This window comes from Myotis nattereri (assembly GCF_964212035.1).
Source record: "Myotis nattereri genome assembly, chromosome: X".
Taxonomy (NCBI): domain Eukaryota; kingdom Metazoa; phylum Chordata; class Mammalia; order Chiroptera; family Vespertilionidae; genus Myotis; species Myotis nattereri.
Window position 1 is genome coordinate 132032519 of NC_138078.1, and position 19568 is coordinate 132052086.

Below are 19568 nucleotides of genomic sequence, written 5' to 3' on the forward strand. Positions count from 1 at the left end.
GGCAGGTACTCCTGCCATTGACAGTTGCAGAAACCTTGAATCATCTTCAAAGCATCACCACACTGAATAAAATGCATCATCCGAATTACCTATGATCCCCAGATCATGGATGGAGCTTTTTGATTCCTCCCATAAGTGTCTACTTAAGATTTTTCAATCCATCCACACTTTATTGACAGGATAAACCTTTTCATCTTTATCCTGTCAGTATGCATTAGGAGCCCTTTAACCCATGGATGCATGCAAGCATGGTAATGGTATATTAAAAGTCCTTATGAAATTATAGATGAAAACAAGCTGTTGGGCACACATCTTCATGTCCTTTCTTTCAAGGTCAGAAAGTATTTGTTTGTATTTTTTAAATATTCATATAAAGTTTTCACAGACATTGTCATGAAAATTAAAACTACACATTAAAGTTTTAAGAGCACCAGCACATACATATGGAGACTATTTTTTTTTTTGCTATCTAAAAAAAATCTCCAATTATCGATATGTATGCATACACACACACACACACACACACACACACACACACACACACACGTCCAAGAATGCCAAGTTGTCTGTTTGTTTGTTTATCTTGGAACAAACATAGAAAGCCCTCAAATTAGTAATCAATAAATGGACTGCTGTTACAACTTTAATCATAATATCATTTTAGAAGCTGTACTAAAACATTTGCCACTTGAAATTCATGAAGAATATAGATGTTGTTTACCTTCTTGGTCATCTTACTTATGAATACAGTAGTTATAAGAGATGGAGCACAAAAAAATATACATACACAGGCAGACCAAGAAGGCAATATGTTTCAGGATGTCACTGCTAATCAGGAGCTCCTAAAAATCTTCAAATATCTCCCATTATCAAGTATTTCCTTCCTTTGACCAAGTTTGACTCAGCAGTTAACAGCACAAGCAAACACAGTGGCATATCATTTGTAGTTGCAGAGTGTAAACTCATCAGAGATCAATGAAAGCATTTTACAGTGTGGCTTTGGTAGCCAAGAATACCATGATGTTTACTGTTCTATTTGATTATCTGATAGTAGTCAGAATGATGAAAGAACAGGAATACTGATGCATATGAGATATAACTATTAACCTTACTCATTACTTTTTTTAAATATTTGCCATTAAAACTATTTGAATTAAGCTCATATAATCCTGAAAAGCAAGACAACTGATGGCGAATAACAACTGCCCCAGACAAGATACTATAAAAAACTAAGGGATCTATTTTAAAATGCACAATCGGTAACAAATCTGAAGAGATAATATGCTAAATTCTCAAGAATAGCACAGAACTGTTTTTTTTAAATATTTTTGTTGCTTTTTGTTTTTTTTTTTCTTTTCTTTTGTTTTTAAATTATACCTGATCACAATGTCCAGAATATTTCTGTACACATAAGCTTCAGTTTCAGTTTGGTATATTTTCTCTGTCTAAATTTATACTTATTGATAAATTCCCTGTGATCAGGAAAACAAGTCAGGCATATTAAATACATATTAAGGAGTACATATTTTTCTATTTAGTATACAAAGTACTTCATAAATATGAATTATGTTACAAAAATAGCTTTGGGTGCGCTCACACGGTAAGCACTTTGCTTATTTTGGACAACCTTTAAGGATTGTGGGTATTTCACATAACTGAGAACAAACTCTAATGTTAGTTTAAGTTGAGCCATGTTTAATTCTGATAAACGTCACGTATTTCTTAAGATCACCACAAAGGCTATGTAACTCACGTTGATTTTTTTTCTCTCTTAGGTTTTATGTATAGACAGGTAATGCTTAAAGTGTTCAAATTTATTTTACACTTATGCAATGCATGGTATATTTTAAAGAAATATTTGCACAATTTAACATTAGAAATCCAGTGGTTTCAAGATGCAGGCCATAAAGGTTATGGATTTACAAATACTATCGAATGTTCTCTCTTTGCATGCTTTTTGTTTTACTTTTCAGATAATCTTTACAGAGAGTTGTTACAATGCCACAAATCAGAAGGAGTATTCCAGTTCCACCAATTTAATCTACGTGCAAGATGAAGGACCCAGTTGAAGTGTGAACACTGGTACCAGTTCTCTTGACTTTGCTTTACAAAGCACAAAGAGAGGAAGGCTTTGCATTGGGGTACAAAACAGATTTGCCTCTTGAGGTTAAATTCAGTGTATTATGTATATAAAGCATCCCTTTGGCAATAGAGTTTGCAGTATCCCCACAGGACTCCACAGTATAGGTTTTATGCAGTAAAATCTATTGGAGATTCTCTTCTACTGGACACATCTTTGCAGCTACAGTTAATGAGACACCCTTGGAAACACCTGCTTCTATGCCTATTGATAATATAGTATTTGGAAGTTAGAAATCAACAAAAGGCACTTTCATCATTAAATAAATGTCCTCTGCATGAAATAAAATTGTGTGACCTAGATCTTGTTCAAAGCTGTCTGCTCCTCAAGGACTTGTAGGTAGTCGGGGGAACTCTGGAGTTTTGCCTTCAGTTCGAAATACTCGCTGCTCTTCCTTTGCTCCACCACAATTTTACTGTGGTTGCCGCCTATCAATGACTTCTTGTTTTTCTTGTCTTGTTTTTCTGGATAACGGATCTCAAAGCCACTGACACCTATGCTGTTGTACTCCTTTTTGCTTTCGAGAAAATTCTGAATAAACACATTGGAATCCCTGCTCGGGAATAATTCATCCAGCTCATCAATTGTGCTCAATCTCTTCCTGCTATCCACATGTAACAAATCTTTCTCCTTGTCGGCAACGTTTCTCATGATGACTTTCTGTCCTGGGGGATCTGAAAACATGAAGCCAGTTTCTGACTCTTTCAAGCCACAGGTGTGGCTCTTGCTCATCTGTTCTATGGTTTGTGGAATGAAAGCTTCTGTGCTCAGTCCATCTTTTTTATTGGTTTTGTGGTCATGCTTCCTCAGCTGCAGCTGCATGGAACCACACTCTGCATTCCCCAGGCCCTCATGCTTCACCGTGGGTTTCTTGTTTCGTCGCAGCACAAAAACAAGAAGGCAAAAAGCAACGAACACAGTTAAAATGAGGACCACTAAGATACTTAAGATTAAAATCGACAGAGGCACTGGACCTCCAGGAGGACTTCGAATGGGTCCCAGTGGGGTGGTGAAGGTAATGGCAGGTGCAGGGCTCGTGAATGGTGCAGATGGCTTGTTTAAGAGTTTGGGACATAAGATTTCATTTTTGAGGGACTTCAGTTCAATGTTGGCAAACTGAACAGGTGTTTCACATTTTAGTTCTTTCACAACAATCCCGTCATTCAACTTCTCCAGCCACAGCTTTAATGCCACCAAGTCACAAGTGCAGTCCCATGGGTTGCCCTCCAAGTCAATCTGTGTCAGAGACTGCAGCTGATCAAGAACCCCGCTGACAGGTAGGTACATGAATTTGTTGTTCCTCAGGTTCAGTCTCGCAAGGGGTGCTCCAGAAAAAATGTAAACGGGCAAGCTCTTTAAGAGATTGTTGTTTAAGTATAGTAGCTGCAAATTTGGCAGCGAGTCAAAGGTGCCTGCTAAGATTTCTTTAATCAAATTGTATTCCAAGTACAGATACTGCAGGTTATGAAGGCCTGAAAATATTTCAGGATAGAGTCTTTCAATCTGGTTGCCATTGAGATACAGCCTGCGTAAATTAGTGAGATTATGGAATACATCTCCCTTTATCACTGTAATCTGATTACTGCCTAAATGGAGCAAATCCAGTCCTTCAAACTCAGCAAAGTCTGAGATGTCCACATCTTTGATGCTGTTGCCATTGACATGCAACTTCTTGGCATTTAAAGGTTTCGGTATCAGTTCAGACATGGACTGTATATTTTTCTCTTGGCAGTTGACACTCAGTCCAAAATCCGAAGGATGTGTTTTGCAAAAGCAAGGCGCTGGACAAGGTGTAAGAGGAGGCACCCTTGTTTGGTAAGACACAATCTGACTAAGATTGCGGTTGGAGAGGGCTTTGCCTGCCACGATTCCAGAGATCTTGGAAGGATTTGTAGTTTTCGGTGGCTTGGTCACTAATCTGTGGAAGGATGTTTGAGTAGTGTGGCCATTGGGAGTGGTATAGCCGGTTTCCAGCTGAGATGGAGGCAGGATCCGTACATCAAAATCACTGCCTGTGCCCATGGGGCATAATTCTTGCTTGTTGGTTTCTTTTAAAAGCCTTCCATATAAGTCACTGGGAGTTTCACAGATAGCTTCTCCTATGTAAATGTTATATGGCATATTCTCCAGCCAAGCTTTTAAAGGCAACAAATCACAGCTGCAGTTCCAAGGGTTATCTTCCAGTTGCAATTCGACAACTCGGCCTATGTGTTCCAGAACTCCGATATAGGGGAGCTTCTGAATTCTGTTTCCTCGTATGTCCAGATGGGTCAAAGATGCGAATCGAAAAATATTATCAGGAAGGAATGAAATCAGATTATCATTAAGAATGAGAACTTTCAGTTTGTGGAGCTTATTGAAGGCTCCTCGTTCAATATACTTGATTAAATTGTAGTCAGCCTGGAGATACTCCAAGTTCTCTATGCCAAGGAAAGTGTCAGCTCGGAGAATCTTTAATTCATTGTTGTTCAAGTGCAACTGCTTTAATGCACTGAGCCCAAGAAAGGATCCTCCCTCAATGTTCTGCAGTTTATTATTTCCCAGCTGCAGGGATACTGCGTGTGAAAAATTCAAGAATGTATTTGGATAGAGGATATTTAAAAAATTGTTTTGGAAATTGAGGTGATAAAAATTTGACCAAGGCGGTTTCAGCTGGTTTGGTCGGTAGACTGAAACCTTCTCACAGTTGACATAGAGCACATTCTCCACTGACACACAGGAGCACACATTGCAAATTTCCACTGATATGTCAGAATCTGCATTTGTCGAAGAAATCAGGGCTGACAAAATCAGAAAGAGCCAAAGAAACATCTTCTTGCAATCAACATGCAATTTTATGCTTCTGAATAAAGAGAAATAACCTAAAAAATAAGAAGAAAACATTTTTTCAATGATTATTACTAGAAAAATTACTTGTATTTATAAATACAGTAACTGAAAATGTGGCATGTGATAGCAAACACGTGACTATAGTTATTAAGTTTGAATTTTTAAGGTACCAAAAGCTCTGAGTATTCTCACTTAGTCGAACACTAACCACCAAAAATGCCATACATTTTATTTCCATACCTGTAGTTTATACAAAATTTGCATGTTCAGAACACATGACAAATAACAGCAAAAGACTGTTGATCATACTTAAACCTTAAAAGTCTGAAATATTTCCTCTACTTGGACCACCAAACTGTGCCCTTGAACAAACACAGACCTTAAGCTTTCTATTTGCAACTCTAATGACTGATCCAACCCAGTCATGTCAGCCATGTAGTTAGCATCACAAAGGCATTTCAGCTTGTAAATGTCTACTCTCTAGGCTTCAGCTGGATAAGAGGCTGAGCAGAGAAAATATTAGATCCCTGAGTTCAACAGAGGATGCCAATGGGATAATTGGGTTACTGTAAAGGGGAAAGTCAAAAGGCCAAGGTGGAAGGAGCCCTGGGAAGAGATCTGCCTGAACTTCAGCCCACTGGGAAGCACATTCTCATAAATCAGTTCATTCCTGTACACTGCTGCCTTAAAAAACCCACAGATGACCCTGGGTTTTTGAAAAGAACCGAGGTTTTAGAAAAGAACCGAGTAGGGAAGGCCAAGTTTTAGATTCTATTCCAATAAATAAACAGTATCTAGTTTCCTATCAGTGATCTTCCAAACAGGGAAAAAATACCTTTTGTCTTTGAGTCCCTGAAAACAGGAGAGAAACATACTTTGCTCCTGCACTGCCTAGCTGATGTCCAGACAGCTTTCCCTCCCCCCAAGAACTGGTTGTCCTGCCTACCTGGCCCTCTTCCATTCCTTCATGTGCCATTTTGAACCCAGGTCTGACAGGCACCTGGCTCAAATGCTTATCTCTTTCACTTTGATCACAGATTGCCACTGCTGAGGACGATGTAACACACTACCATTGTTGAGTGGCTATAGCTGCAGCCCCAAATACATTTATTACAGAAAATGTTTGTCCTAAAATCATCATTTCCCAAACACCACTTTCCAAATATTAGTACCGCATGCCTCTGTCTATAAACAAATCAAGAATCAATTTAGTGGAGTTTAATGTTTAGCAAATTAACCTGTTTTAGCCAATTCCTTAAATACCACATGCATACACAAAATATGCAAATGCTTCATGGAAAAGATTAAAAGGGACAACAGGAATTCTTGTTTTATTGATGCCATTTTAGCCACGTAAGTCTTTTCCATCTTGAATGGAAAGCTGGCTGCAATTTCAATATGGTTATCACCAAATATTAATTAAATTACCCAGGAACACACAATGAGGGAATGATACAAAGCCAGAAGTGTCACACAGAAATGCCTTTGTGTCTTTTGCCCACGAGGAATTAGCTAGTGGTAAAATGAACATGTCTCAAGGTAGACAACCCAATAGACACGACTCAGAAAGATTTGCATTTTAAGTAGTTTGGTTCAGCATACAGGCAGCACTGCCTAGATGCTCATTGGCTGATGTATGGAAATGCATTCCCCCATTCACCATGACAGCTTGATTGATAGTGCAGAAAGAAGTCATAATTCTTACGTATGACATCATTCAAACCAACTTGCATTGTAAAAGCAAATTTTCACTTGATCTTTTTGCTTTGCTATAGATGTGGTTTTCAACAGCCAACCAGGTTCGGTTGAGTCATTTCTTGTTATAAGCCCCCCAACCCCCCCTCCCCCCAAAAAAGTAACCAAATTAAAAACAAAACAACAACAACAAAAATAACCTGAATTCAGTACACAAATAATAACAAGGAGCATCAACTGATCTGGAATTGCATTAGGAGCTACCCTCCTGCTCCTAATTTCTACTTTAAGTAAGCGGGGGTGGGGTTGAAAGGTACAAGGACTAACTAGGAACTTCCGAAATGCAGGTCTGTGAAACGGAGGAAGCCAAAGCAGCTGGAGAAGCTAGCAAGGGAGCTGAGGAGTCCTCAGAGAGAAGGGGAGAGGGAAAGGGCAAGAGACCACGGAGAAGTGGAAAGAGGAGAAGGGGGGGAGCAAGAGGGGAAGGGGGAATTGCATGTAAAGGAAAGAAACGTCACATTCACATGGTACCACTAAAACATGCCCACTTAAAAAAAATAGGGAGGGGGAATGAAGAGGGGAGGCAACAGAAAAAGAAAACACAAAGTATGAGTTGGGTACCAAAGTCATCTCTGGGGCTGCCAAGAGCTGCCCGGTTCTTCCCCCCCCCCCCCCCTTAGGCTTCCAAGGCTGGCCAGGACTGCATAAAACTAGCCTTACCACAAATCCAGTATCTACCACAGTGCTGCGCCTGGCGCTCCGCGCGCTCCTGTGGAGGGAGCTGGCCTGTGGGGAACAAACGACCCAGGAGGGTGGGCCTAGGTAGCACCCCTGGAGCTGGCACGGGAAACCTCCGTCCGCCGCCTAAGGCAGAGGGGGTGCTCCGCTGGGGAACGCGGTCACTGCCGCCCACTGTTCGCTACCTCACCTCGAGCCGGCAGCGATGCGCCTGGAGGGGCCATTGGCGATATCGCTTACCGCAATGTTTTGCCGCATCCCGTTGCCTGGAGCCGGCACCAGCCCCCTCCCGGGTCCCGCCCGAGCTGCGGCCTCTGGGGTCAGGCAGCGGAGGCGAGTACCGCTGGGGATGTCGAGGGGGCTTCAGCCCATCTGCGCACACATTTCTTCTAGCGCTCTCCTCCCATAAGGGGAAACTGCTGGAGTTTCCATTGGCCTCTCTAGACCCGGGCGTGCGTGCGGTGGTTGGAGAAGAGATGACTAGCTCGGGCCACGAGGGCAATAGCCACTGGGGTGTCACTGGCCCACTTGTCATAGGCAGAGTGACCCTGTCCTTCCTTGACCAAGAGCGGCGGTCCAGGATCCCCCTTGCCCTCCCTCCACCCCCCAACCCACAGCCAGGCCAGCCACAAAATGCTGCTCTCACCAAGCCAGAAATCAGCTCAACATTTGGGCATCTTGTAAAGTCGCACTGCCAGCACTTGTCCAGCTTTGCAGGGCTTTTAGAGTTACCCACCGGCTTCTCTCGTATCCCCTTTCTTGCAGGGTGCCAGCTGTCTTCCACCAGCTCCCGGGCCACTGCCCGGAGCCCCAGGTTCACGTTCGCCTAGAGTACCTGCGACAGGGGCACAGAAGACAAAGCCCAGCGCACCGTCCCTAGACTAGGACACTTTCCCCGCCGCCCCAGCCTCCCTGGGGGCAGCGAAGCTAAGGACACCGGATTCCTTCGGCCCTCAGGGACTTGTGACCACTCCGTGGACAGGCAAGAGGGAGCGGCGGCGGAGTAGCCACTACGGCCGCTTTGGCCACTCAGCCGGCCCCAAACCAACACGACCCAAACTAAAAATAATAAGCTACCGGCTCCCCTCCGCGCAAGAGCGCGCGCGTGCGCGCGCGCGCGCACACACACACACACACACACACACACACACACTCACACACACTCACAGGCACTAGCGAGCTAAGCGGGGAAGAGGCAGCGTGTGTTGGTGCAGTTATCTCAGCCCCCGCTGGAAATTCACCCACCTCCGGAGCCTGGTGGCTCTTGTAGGGCCTGGGGCGCCGCGATCCGCGCTACAGTTTCAGCGATGGTCACTACGTGATCCCAGCTCCAGCTCGTAGGCACCCGCTCGTCCGTCAAACCCACGGAGCAGTCGGGGCAGGCAAGCTGGCGGGCAGCAGCGCGAGCGCGCACACACCCGGCCAGACACCGCGCGTGCACCCAGCCTCTCTTACAAGGGCTGCACCTTTACATACACTTGCTTAATCCCCGCCCCCGCCACCCCCACCTCCCTCCCCCCCCCCCCAGCACACGCGCGGCCCTCCCTACCGACACTCAAACACCTCGACCCCCGCACATTCCTGAGCTCCTCCGTCCCCCACCTAGACACCCCCACTTGATTTCTACCCACACGCCAGGAAAGAGCACACTTTCCTCCTGGCATCCGCCCCCTCTTTATGCCTAAAACATCCCCTGGGGAGGAGCGACCCCTTTTCTCTCGCAAAGAGACACTGGTTCCCTAATGCGAGGGCGCCAACCTCCATCCCCCCACCACATACACGCACACTCGAGTCCTTTCTCCTCCCCCAGTCCCCTAAGAACAAGGCGCGCGCGCGCGCACACACACACACACACACACACACACACACACACAACGAGCGGGCGTTCCTTTGAGAGAGCAACCAAGAACCCCAGCAAAGCCAAAGAAACATCGAAGAGCCAGGGGGAAGATGGGTCGAGGGAGGTAGACAGGGGCGTCGAGTCTCCGAGAAACTGAATAATTCCAGGATCCAGGGGGGTGAGTCAACAACAATGACATTCAAAGGCAACAATTGCACTTGGGCTTTGTATCACGGGGGTACGGTACCTTTGGCTAATTGTCACCAGACAGAACAGAGGGCTCCGGGAGTACTTCTTCAGTAGCGGGCGATCCTGGATGGAGTCTTCTTTGTGGCCAGTTTCCCGGGATCCAGTAGTATTTGCACTCCCCCTACCTGTCTGCGCATAAGGGGCTGGGGGCTTTAAGGCAAAAGTGTGAAGCTTTAGCCCAAAGTGAGACTATTTCCTGGATTTAGGAGTCGGTTAATTCTCTGTACCTCAGAACTCTGCGAGCCTTTGGTGTCGAACAGGTTAAGCAGGGTGATTAAGGAGCTGGGGGTGGGGAGAGGGGGATAGAGGTAGAGGAAAGAGAGGTATGGGACTGGGAGAGATGCCGCACTTGCTACCAAAAGAAGAAGAAGAAGAAAAAAAATCTGCTTTGGCTACTGAGCATGCCCAGTCCCTAGCTCAAGCCCTATAAGGGAGGCATTGTGTGCGTTCCACTTCTCCGGGCTTTGGTGGTGACCAGGAGGAGACTTTGGTTAGGGAGGGTGGTGGTGAATGGGAGACTTAGGGGAAGGGAAGCAAGGTTTAAAGCTTTGGGGCTGTGCAGAAGGGTTTGTGAAGAGACCCTCGGGATACCTCTGAGAGACAGGAAAGGAGACAAAATGGTCTAAGAAAAGTCACTTCAGTAGCCCCTTCACTGTCATGTCTGCACTAAAGAGGCTCTTGCAGTTGCATCTCAAACATCCATCCAGAGTCTGCAAATCGCGTGTGGATAGTTTAGGGCAGACCCCTTTTTTCTACCCATTTGTTAGTGCTTCCACCAGAGAGTAGGAATATTCCCGGGAAGAGCTAATGTTCCAACCAGTTTCGTGCAGATTGGTAATTGAGTCCTTATGTTTGATAAGAAAGCAAATTTAACTATGTTGGCTATCTTGTCTGTATTTCAAATACCTTGTTTTCCTAACAAGAAATGGCTGAATCTGTCCTTTAGCTCCCTTCCCCCCTAACCTTGCAGTTTTGTAGGGCTTGGCAAAGAAAAACAACTCTTTTTCTTTACTTTGTGTCTGTGAGAATAAACTGGCTTTAGGTAAATAGAGCTAAGTTATAAGTGGGAAGTATTTCCCTAGGACTCCTAGTAGTCCACTCTTTCACAGATTTCAGGTAGTACTGCAGGGCCCATTTATTAAGGATCTAATCCACTTATTCAAATTCCAGCAGCTCTATCTACTACAGGGATAGCCAGTACCCAGAAATGCTTTTACTTAGAAATGAAAAACTCTTTTAAGCTAAAACTAGCAAGAGCTTTGAAACCAGAATTTGGCTGTCTGCCTGAACTCCTACAGTTAAACATTTACCATAATTGGTTGATGTTTAAAGGCCTCAAATTGAGGCAAAAAAATCCAATGAGCAAAGGATTTATTACATTATTTGTGAATACTGCCTTACCTTCTATATCATTTGTAGTATCTATTCATGTAGTTATTTTTTTTTAAATTTTTGTCATTTCATGAGGCTGCCTTTAGGATATAATGTTGCAAATGTTTTCTGGACACAATATTAATACAGAGATGCACATGCATTATTTAAATGAATACTTAAATAGATATGTGTATATAGGCATATTTCTTTGTGACCTTGGTGAATATTGCATCTTTTATAAAGAACCCTTTCTTCACCTCCACTCTCATTGCTCTTAAAATTTTCATCTTTCTCTTTTAAAATCAACCTAGAGGCAGAAATTGAGTGGGGAGCAATGGTAAAATTTTCTATATTTAATGGGGAATCCATTATGAAATAACATTGCTTAAGGAAACATGAAAGAATCTGTCCATAACAACATATGTAATTGTGCAACTCCTCTTGGTAAGGTGAAATATGTTTCCTTCATAGGTAACAGCTGCAGTACGTTGAAAAATCCCTTTACTGTTGTACATTTGAACAATACAGACCCTGCTAATTACAAACTCACATTTGTACTATATTGTACAATGAAATGTGAAAATGGTAATGGATACCAAAACAAGTTGGCATTCATTCTAAATGCAAAGGTTTCAGGAAGCTACAATATATTTTATTAGGATAGGTGAATTGTTTGTCCTTTACTATAAATGTTAACAAGATTCAATAGGATGAGCCAAACATTTTTTACCTGAAACTATAATGCACATTCCAACTATATCATAGCTGAAAAGGCCAGGTTTGGACAGTAAATATCAGATGATTTAAATGTTTATCTTTATCAACTTTAAAAACTTTTGAGAGTTGACTATATTTGACTGCAATAACTGTGGAATGTTCTCCATATGGATCTGGAGACAAAAATCTGAAAAAAGCACACCTAGAACATCAATACATTAAAGTTAATAATAGTGCTAATAACCTGATTAATATTGAATCATTAAAATGAATGCTTTAATTTGCTGCTTAAATGTGATAAAGTGGGTACTCAAAGAAATAATATAGAAGTAACAGCCTCCATGCCTTTTGTTTCTTTTGCATTCAGAGTAATTTAAAAAAACCAACCCTTTAGTCCTGCAGTCTCCTTTCTATCTCTTAGAGCTACACGTGATATCCATAGGACAACAGTAAACTTAGGGAAATTGCTAGCTTAAGAAAAGGAAAGTAAATATATAAATAAATAAAAGTGTTAAGGAAACTTCAGCACTATTTATGGAGATCAAAAGAAAAACAAAATTGGTGTTCTAAAATGCATGAATGCAAATATGGTGAGCCAGATTTGTAATAGCTTTAGTTTTTCTGCATGTTCCACTGCCCTTAACCTTGGCTTTGAAAGGAGTAGACCTGGAACCACAGTACTATGCTGAGGCACTGTGTCTCTCTCCTTCAGGGCAAATAAAGAACTGCACCAGGAATTTCACCAAGCTTCTGGACAGCCTTAATTCCAAAGGCAGCTCTAGTAAATCAAACACTAACAACAAAAAATAACTCCAACAAAATGTGGCCCTAGTCAGTGGTCTTTCACTTTCATTGTATTTTTCATTTACTCTACCTTATCCTGCTGCTGCTTAAAATCAAATTAGCCTTAATATTGGAATCCAGGTATCACAGATTATTCAGTGTATCTTAATTCAAAAATTTATTGATACCCTGGAATTTAAAATAATTACAAACTTGGCATATCTCTAAGTGGAATACAAAACAAGCTCTTAGGATGTTAATATATCTTCTTCAAAGATGTTTTTATAATTAAATGAATTTAGGAGACCCTGATCAAGCTAAGCATTTTTTTTTTTAAATTTGGAAATTCAATTGTATTGAAAATGAATTCTGACTTAGAAGGGAAAAGGGCTAGGTAGAGCATGTACAATTTCTCATACTTATTTGACAATGTAATCTTTTTTCAGATATACTTTGAGAACCCTTGTACTAATTGCTCATTTTTTTGCAAATTTTATGGAACTTAGAAGCTGAAAAGTAGCTTTCAGATCATAATCTAATTCATACCATAGTTGCTACTATCTATTGAGTGCCGCTTCTTCTTAGTCATGTTGTCCCAAAACATCATTTTGTTCTATGAACAATACTACAAGGGAGAGATTCTTCTTAAAAAACAAAGTTCAGGGAAGTTAAGTGATTTCCCCAAGATCACACAGTGAGTAATTGACAGTCAAGATTTGACCCCAGGTTTTTGAGGTTTTCCTGAAACTGTACTATTCCTTGCCCACAGAGGAATCAAAGCATTTTTAATTTTGAAAGCTTAATAGATAAACCAAGCTTAAAGAATAAACCAATAAAGGACATGAACATAAGTTAGGCACTACAGGGTCTCTTAAGTCAGCTGATTTTACCCTTCCCCAATAGTGGGCTTATTCCATTCACCCTGCTCTTTCAATTTTTATACCTGAGTTGGTTCTGAACCTGTAATGATATCTCAAGTGTCTCCGTTGCTACTGCCAAATGCAGTCATGAAGCCCGGCTTGTGTAGCTCAGTGGTTAAGCGTCGACCTAGGAACCAGGAGGCTGCAATTCGATTCCTGGTCAAGGCATATGCCTGGAATGCAGGCTCAATCTCTGATCCCAAGGATGGGGCAGACTATCAATGTTTGTCTCTCGTCATTGATGTTTCTATCTCTCCCTCTCCCTTCCTCTATGAAATCAATAAAAATATATTAAAAAATTAAAAAAATAAAGCAGTAAGATTCATCCCTACAGTTATTCCAGAGTTAATATTATATCTGGTAACCTGGTTTTTTGTTTGTTTGATTGTTTTGTTTTTCAGAACCTAAGAGGTCAGCTGTTAATGTATTAAGGTCTGAGTACTCCAGGCATTGGTTGATTTTTCACAGGATATTCCATTCACAAATTCTTTCCGGAGGATTAATAAAAAAGAATATGCTAATTCGAAGGATCTTTGTAATTTTAGCTCTTAGTGAGTACTTGTTTATATGGCTCACTAGTACCACTTTGTATTCTTTAGAATATCATTTTTCTTAGCCACAGATGCAGACATAATAGTATCTGTTCTGTTTACCTATTTCTTTCTGAGTATTTTCTAACTTGAAGAAATCTCATCTTTCTAACATCAGAAATTAAGGCCTAGAAACAAGCACAACTGCCCTCAGACAACAAACAGATAATAAATATTGTGAAGTAAAAAATAGGGAGTTAATAGCCAGACAATCTACTGTGAGAATTATTCCCATGGGCTGTACAAGTTCCATAACACCAACCAGAGCTTTGTCAGAAAGACAGACGTTGATGAGAATCCTTCCATTTTTACCATGCTCAATTCTATCTGGGAACCAGAATACCGTCACCAGCCAGAAAAACATGTTTTCATTTTGCAAAAATATTGAGGGTCATTTTTCCCAATGCTTTTATGCTTTTATTAGAGTATTATTTTTCCTGAGAAATTTAAACTTAAACTTTTCTTTCAAAATTGATCTCGGTTAAAGCCCTTTCCTTTTTGTTTTAGAGGTTACTTTTGTAAATTCAAAACGTGGTCAAAATCAGGAGCACAAAGCAAGGCAGAAAAGGCATAATATGAATATCTGAGTTATGGTGTGACTGTATCACAATCACTATATCAAAAATAAAATTTATCCTTTTCTGAAGCTCAAAGGGTAAAGTCAGGGGAAAGCATAACATCTATGTGAGCCAATGTTATTTGTCTGTGATTGACTATCTTCTTTTTCATTTCAAAATTGAAGCTTGTATTTCCCCAATCTGAATCAAATTGAGTAATGCCTACCCAGATAAGGTCTTCTTGAGAAAATGGTCCTCAGTTATGTGCCTAGGGATCATGTCATTCCTGAGAATTCTTGCTATATCTGTAATGTGCATAGTATTGTTGCTTAGTCACAGAGTTTCAGGGTTTAAAGGGACCTTAATATTCTTATGGTTTAACCATTCCCAATCAAGCTGAACTCTTTATCAGAATAACACTCAATGCTTGAATATACTCAATGATGGGGAGCTCACTGACTGTAGAAGCTCCACTGAATCATCTAGAAAATTAATTACAAAATTTTTGAAATCTTTGCTGTATTGTAAATATGAAAGGAACATAAAAATAGAACAATGGGAATTTTAAAAAGCATGAAATTTGCAACCAGATGACTTGGGGTGAAATTCTTGCTTCACTATTTAGTAATTCTATGATTTAGGTCAGTTAACTTTACTGAGCATTCACTGCCTCAGCTGTAAAATGGGTATGGCAAACTCAGTCTCCCTGAGTTTTATGAGGATTAACTAAGATGTTTACAAAATACCTAGAATAGTGCTTTTCTGTCACAGGGCTATTTTCTCTTCTTCATAGATAGAACAAACTACTTAGACAAAAAACATAGTATATAGACTATATATTTGTTTTCTACTCTAGTCTATCAAAGGATGATGAGTAGAAGAATGTTATGGGATTGTTTCTTTGTTTTGTTTATTTCAAATTATTTCAAAAGCTAGAAACTATTATGTAAAAATAAATTCATTGGTGCTTATACTTCCTGTTATCTTTTAGTTAGTTTTCTATTTTCACCATGTTGTTAAACATTAAATTCAACAACAACCTCTGTAGAACTGAGCATTACAAACATCAGGATTATTTTTTGTCTTGCTTGCCAGAGCATCTTCTGCTCTCCAGCCCCACAATGAGTGGGGAATAACATTATTTAAACAAAGTTCCTCATAATGGCCCTGGAGAGAATATTAAAAATATATATTCTGGAGTGTATCACTGAATGTATTTTTGGAAAAACAAATAAAAAGGGAGAAAGAAACAGGAGGGAAGGAACCAAAGTATATATAGCTGTTATTTGTAGCTTTATTTGTAACATGTACAAAAAAGCTCAAGAACTTAGGGGCACTAATTTTATCATTTTTATCTATAGAAAACAGGTATTTTTAGAAACTTAATTACTTGAAAACCTAGCTTTATTCTAGCCATAAGATTATTTTGTCACCAGACTGGCATATGTTGTTTTTAGAGAAAAGAAAGTTGATCTGACAAGATGTGATTAGTTATAACTAAGATCACATTTGTGTGATAAATTATACATAAAGTAACTCAATCTCCACCACCCAATAACTATTCAGATGGATATAGTATATATATATGCATGTATCTGAGTTACTGTTAATTTATTTTTCTTAGACTATTCATTGTTGGAAATGTTGAACTCTAACTTATATTATTTGTATTCTATTTGTAATTCCCTATAGTAACAATATTCTATTGTAAAAAATGTTCAAGGTATGAGCACTAACCAACGTATTTTTCACAGAGTAAAAGTTCTTAGGCATTTTTCTTCTTACAGCTAAAGCTATTCTTTAAATTTTTATCATCTTTATCTGTGAAAGAATATGCAGAAAACCAAAACTATAGGATCCAAGAGCGCAGAACAATGAGGAAAATAAAAATAAAAATAGGCCATATAATGATGACTTCTCTCATTTCTCTGTGTTTCAAGAGATATGAGTTTCCTGAACCTTGAAGGGAGAAGAGTCTTATTAATTGCCACTCTGACTTCTTGACAATCTCTTCTATATGGCAAATGTCAAAGCATCTCCATCAGGGAGAAGTGGTCTTGGGAGCCTGATCTCCCATTCTTACCCGTCCATGTATACTTAAAGAAGACTTCTAGTCAAAAGTATAGGAAATGTCATTCTCTAGTCCAAAATATGGTGAATAGTCAGACTTGTGTTGGTCAGTTGACCAGTTATGCCTTGCGAATCCAAAGAGCTATAGCATTGGTAGAATGTTTTTAAGTTAGCACTAACATTTAAACTGGAAGTTACATATGACAAGAACTTATAATCTGTGAATAAATATTTGTAAATTAGTTGTAGAATTTTGTAAAAGAAATTTCTAAAGGGGAGATGTCTTGCTATAAAAGAATTTAAATTTAGTAAACATATTATAAACCCTACAAAGATATACTTTCATTTATTATTTCCATAGTAATAAAGGACTGGCAAAAACTGGTGATCAAGTAGATTTCAAATCAAAAGGTAATTATTTTGGGGTCTCTTTTTAAGCATTATATAAGGTATCTCCAATTTATTACAGATTCAGCTTTTATCATTTATTAAGACAAATGGCAAGAATAGATTGTCCTAGAGGAGAAAATGGATAAAGGAGAAACAAATACATTTTAGCATAGCCATGCATATGATTTATAAATTACACATAACTCTCAAGTAGCTTTTTCCCCTCATTCAAATCATCATCCACTTCAAGTAATTACAGTAAGTTCTCACTTAACATCATTGATAGGTTCTTGGAAACTATGGCTTCAAGTGAAATGGCATAGAACAAAACCAATTTTACCATAGGCTAAAATATATGAACAAGAGTTAAGTTCTTAGGTCACAAAAACATCACCAAACTTCTAAATAAAGATCTCAAACACTTCTAATATCAAACATTGAAATAAATGTAACCTGTACATACATTTAAGAAAGATTAATAAAAACAAGATAATTATTTTTCAACCCACTTATTCAGGGTGGCTGGTGACTGGAGCCTATTATAGTTCAGGGAGCAAGGGTGACCCACCCTGGAGAGGACACCCTTCCATTGCAGGACAATTACATACACTTACAATCACTCATTCTGGGACAACTCAGATACACAATTCATGTCATGCAATCTTTGGGGTGTGGAAGGACACCAGATTCCCCAAGAAACCCATGTAGACATGAGGAGAATGTGTAAACCACAGTGACAGTGACCACACCCAGGGAATTCATTTTTTTTCATTAACATTACAACATTGAACAAAATGACATTCATTATCTGAGAACTTGCTGTACTTTTTTTTTTTAACCAAACATTTTCTTTCTTTCCCACTGACTGTAAATTATGTATTTTCATTCAGAGCTTTTCTGGAAAAAGTCAACTTTAATCCTGAAGAGTTTCTAGAGAGCCATGTTGCATATTTTTTAAAAATATCTTTATTGATTTCAGAAAGGAAGGGAGAGGGAAAGAGAGATAGAAACATCAATGATAAGAGAGAATCATTGATTGGCTGCCTCCTGCATGCCCCTACTGGGAACTGAGCCCGCAACCCAGGTATATGCCCTGACTGGGAATAGAACCCAGGACCCTTGAGTCCACAGGCCTGTACTCTAACCTCTGAGCCAAACCAGCTATGGCACCATGTTGCATCTTATACCACATAGACATAAACTCTTCAAAAGTATAATAAACCAGTACCACTCCCTCTCCCATGCCATCCCAATTTTTGATTTGGTAACTGCACATTGGAAGCGTCAATATTAAAAAGAAATTCCATGTTTCACTCTCTCTTTCCTAGGAATAGAAAATTGCCTTTTCTTTCAGACTCTGAGAACTCTATGAATTCAAGAACATAGGAAGTTTAGTTAAGGTAGCCTGACTGCAAATAATCTTCTCAAGCATAAAATGCAGTTTATTTGAAATCTTTATTGAATATCTATTAATTACACATCAGGCTTTGAATACCAAGGTGAAAGGTATTGTCTTCCATCAAATGGCAAGGTCAACAACTTTTATGTCCTTCTGGAGATCACAGAGTCCAAAACTTTGGTATTCCTCATAATCTCTGAGTTTATTGATAAAGCAGATGGGACTATCCTATATACTAAAAGGCTAATATGCAAATCAACTGAATAGCAGAACAACCGGTTGCTATGACGTGCACTGATCACCAGAGGGCAGATGCTCAACAAAGCAGCTGCCCCCTGGTGATCAGTGCGCTCCCACAGAGGGAACGCTGCTCAGCCAGAAGCTGGGTTCATGGCTGGCGAGTGCAGTGGCGGTGGCGGGAGCCTCTCCTGCCTTCGCAGCAGCACTAAGGATGTCCGACTCCTGGCTTAGGCCCACTCCCTGCAGGAAGCAGGCCTAAGCCAACAGTCAGACATCCCCCAAGGGCTCCCAGACTGCAAGAGGTCACAGGCCAGGCTGAGGAACTCCCCCTCTGAGTGCACAAATTTTGTGCACTGGGCCTCTAGTGTTATAATAAAAAAGCATTCTATAATGTATTGAATAGAAATGCCCTTGAATCACTCAATGCTCATTTTTAAACTTTACCAAATTTCTCACTTTTCTGAAATACTGTAGATGAAGGTAATAATGGTAGGCTTCCATGGCACATATTCAAGGAAATTAAGAAAATCAGAACATTGTCTTTCATCAAATGGCAAGGTCAACAACTTGTATGTCCTCTGGAGATGACAGAGTCCAAAACTTTTGGTATTCCTCCAGAATACAGAGTCAAAATTTACCATGTGCCAGGCATATTTAGAAAGGACATTAATAGGAAATGTTCTATAAAATAAGAAATTAAATCATTTGAAAGGGCCAGAAATGGAAATAACCAATGTAGCCAAAAGAAACAAATGAAAGAAGACACCAAAACAGCAGAAATCTTTTCAAATTTGGTGTCCCATTTATGAAAAATTCAAGAAGGGTGACATAAAAAGGAAGAAAGCTTATGTTTTTTCAGGGTGTGAACATTATAGAGGTGTGTTAGGACTTGGCTTCTAAGTGGAACTAAAGTGAAAAATAGTAACAACTATCTTCTCCATTTCATATATATATATATATATATATATATATATATATATATATTCATGGATCTAGTGATCAAGGAACAACTAAAAAAATCCCAACTTATTCTCAGA

At 40.0% G+C, this 19568-nt stretch overlaps 1 protein-coding gene across 2 annotated transcripts; it reads right to left on the reverse strand.

Annotated features, from left to right (window-relative positions):
• Positions 1-1374: 1374 nt before the first annotated feature.
• SLITRK4 (SLIT and NTRK like family member 4) lies at positions 1375-9849 on the reverse strand. 2 transcript variants are annotated; one of them, XM_081115432.1, is made up of 2 exons: positions 9490-9849; positions 1375-5001 (listed from the first exon to the last, which is right to left on the reverse strand). In XM_081115432.1, exon 2 carries the CDS (start codon positions 4949-4951, stop codon positions 2438-2440), a length of 2514 nt encoding a protein of 837 aa, XP_080971558.1. In that variant the 5' UTR covers positions 4952-5001; positions 9490-9849; the 3' UTR covers positions 1375-2437. The 2 variants fall into 2 exon arrangements, with proteins under 2 accessions (XP_080971558.1, XP_080971559.1); XM_081115433.1 differs by lacking the exon at positions 9490-9849 and adding an exon at positions 8648-8839.
• Between the last annotated feature and the right edge of the window lie 9719 nt (positions 9850-19568).

What these genes read in the sequence shown, in the direction of transcription:
- SLITRK4 (XM_081115432.1), bottom strand. Translation starts at nt 4,951, where the DNA reads ATGTTTCTTTGGCTCTTTCTGATTTTGTCAGCCCTGATTTCTTCGACA.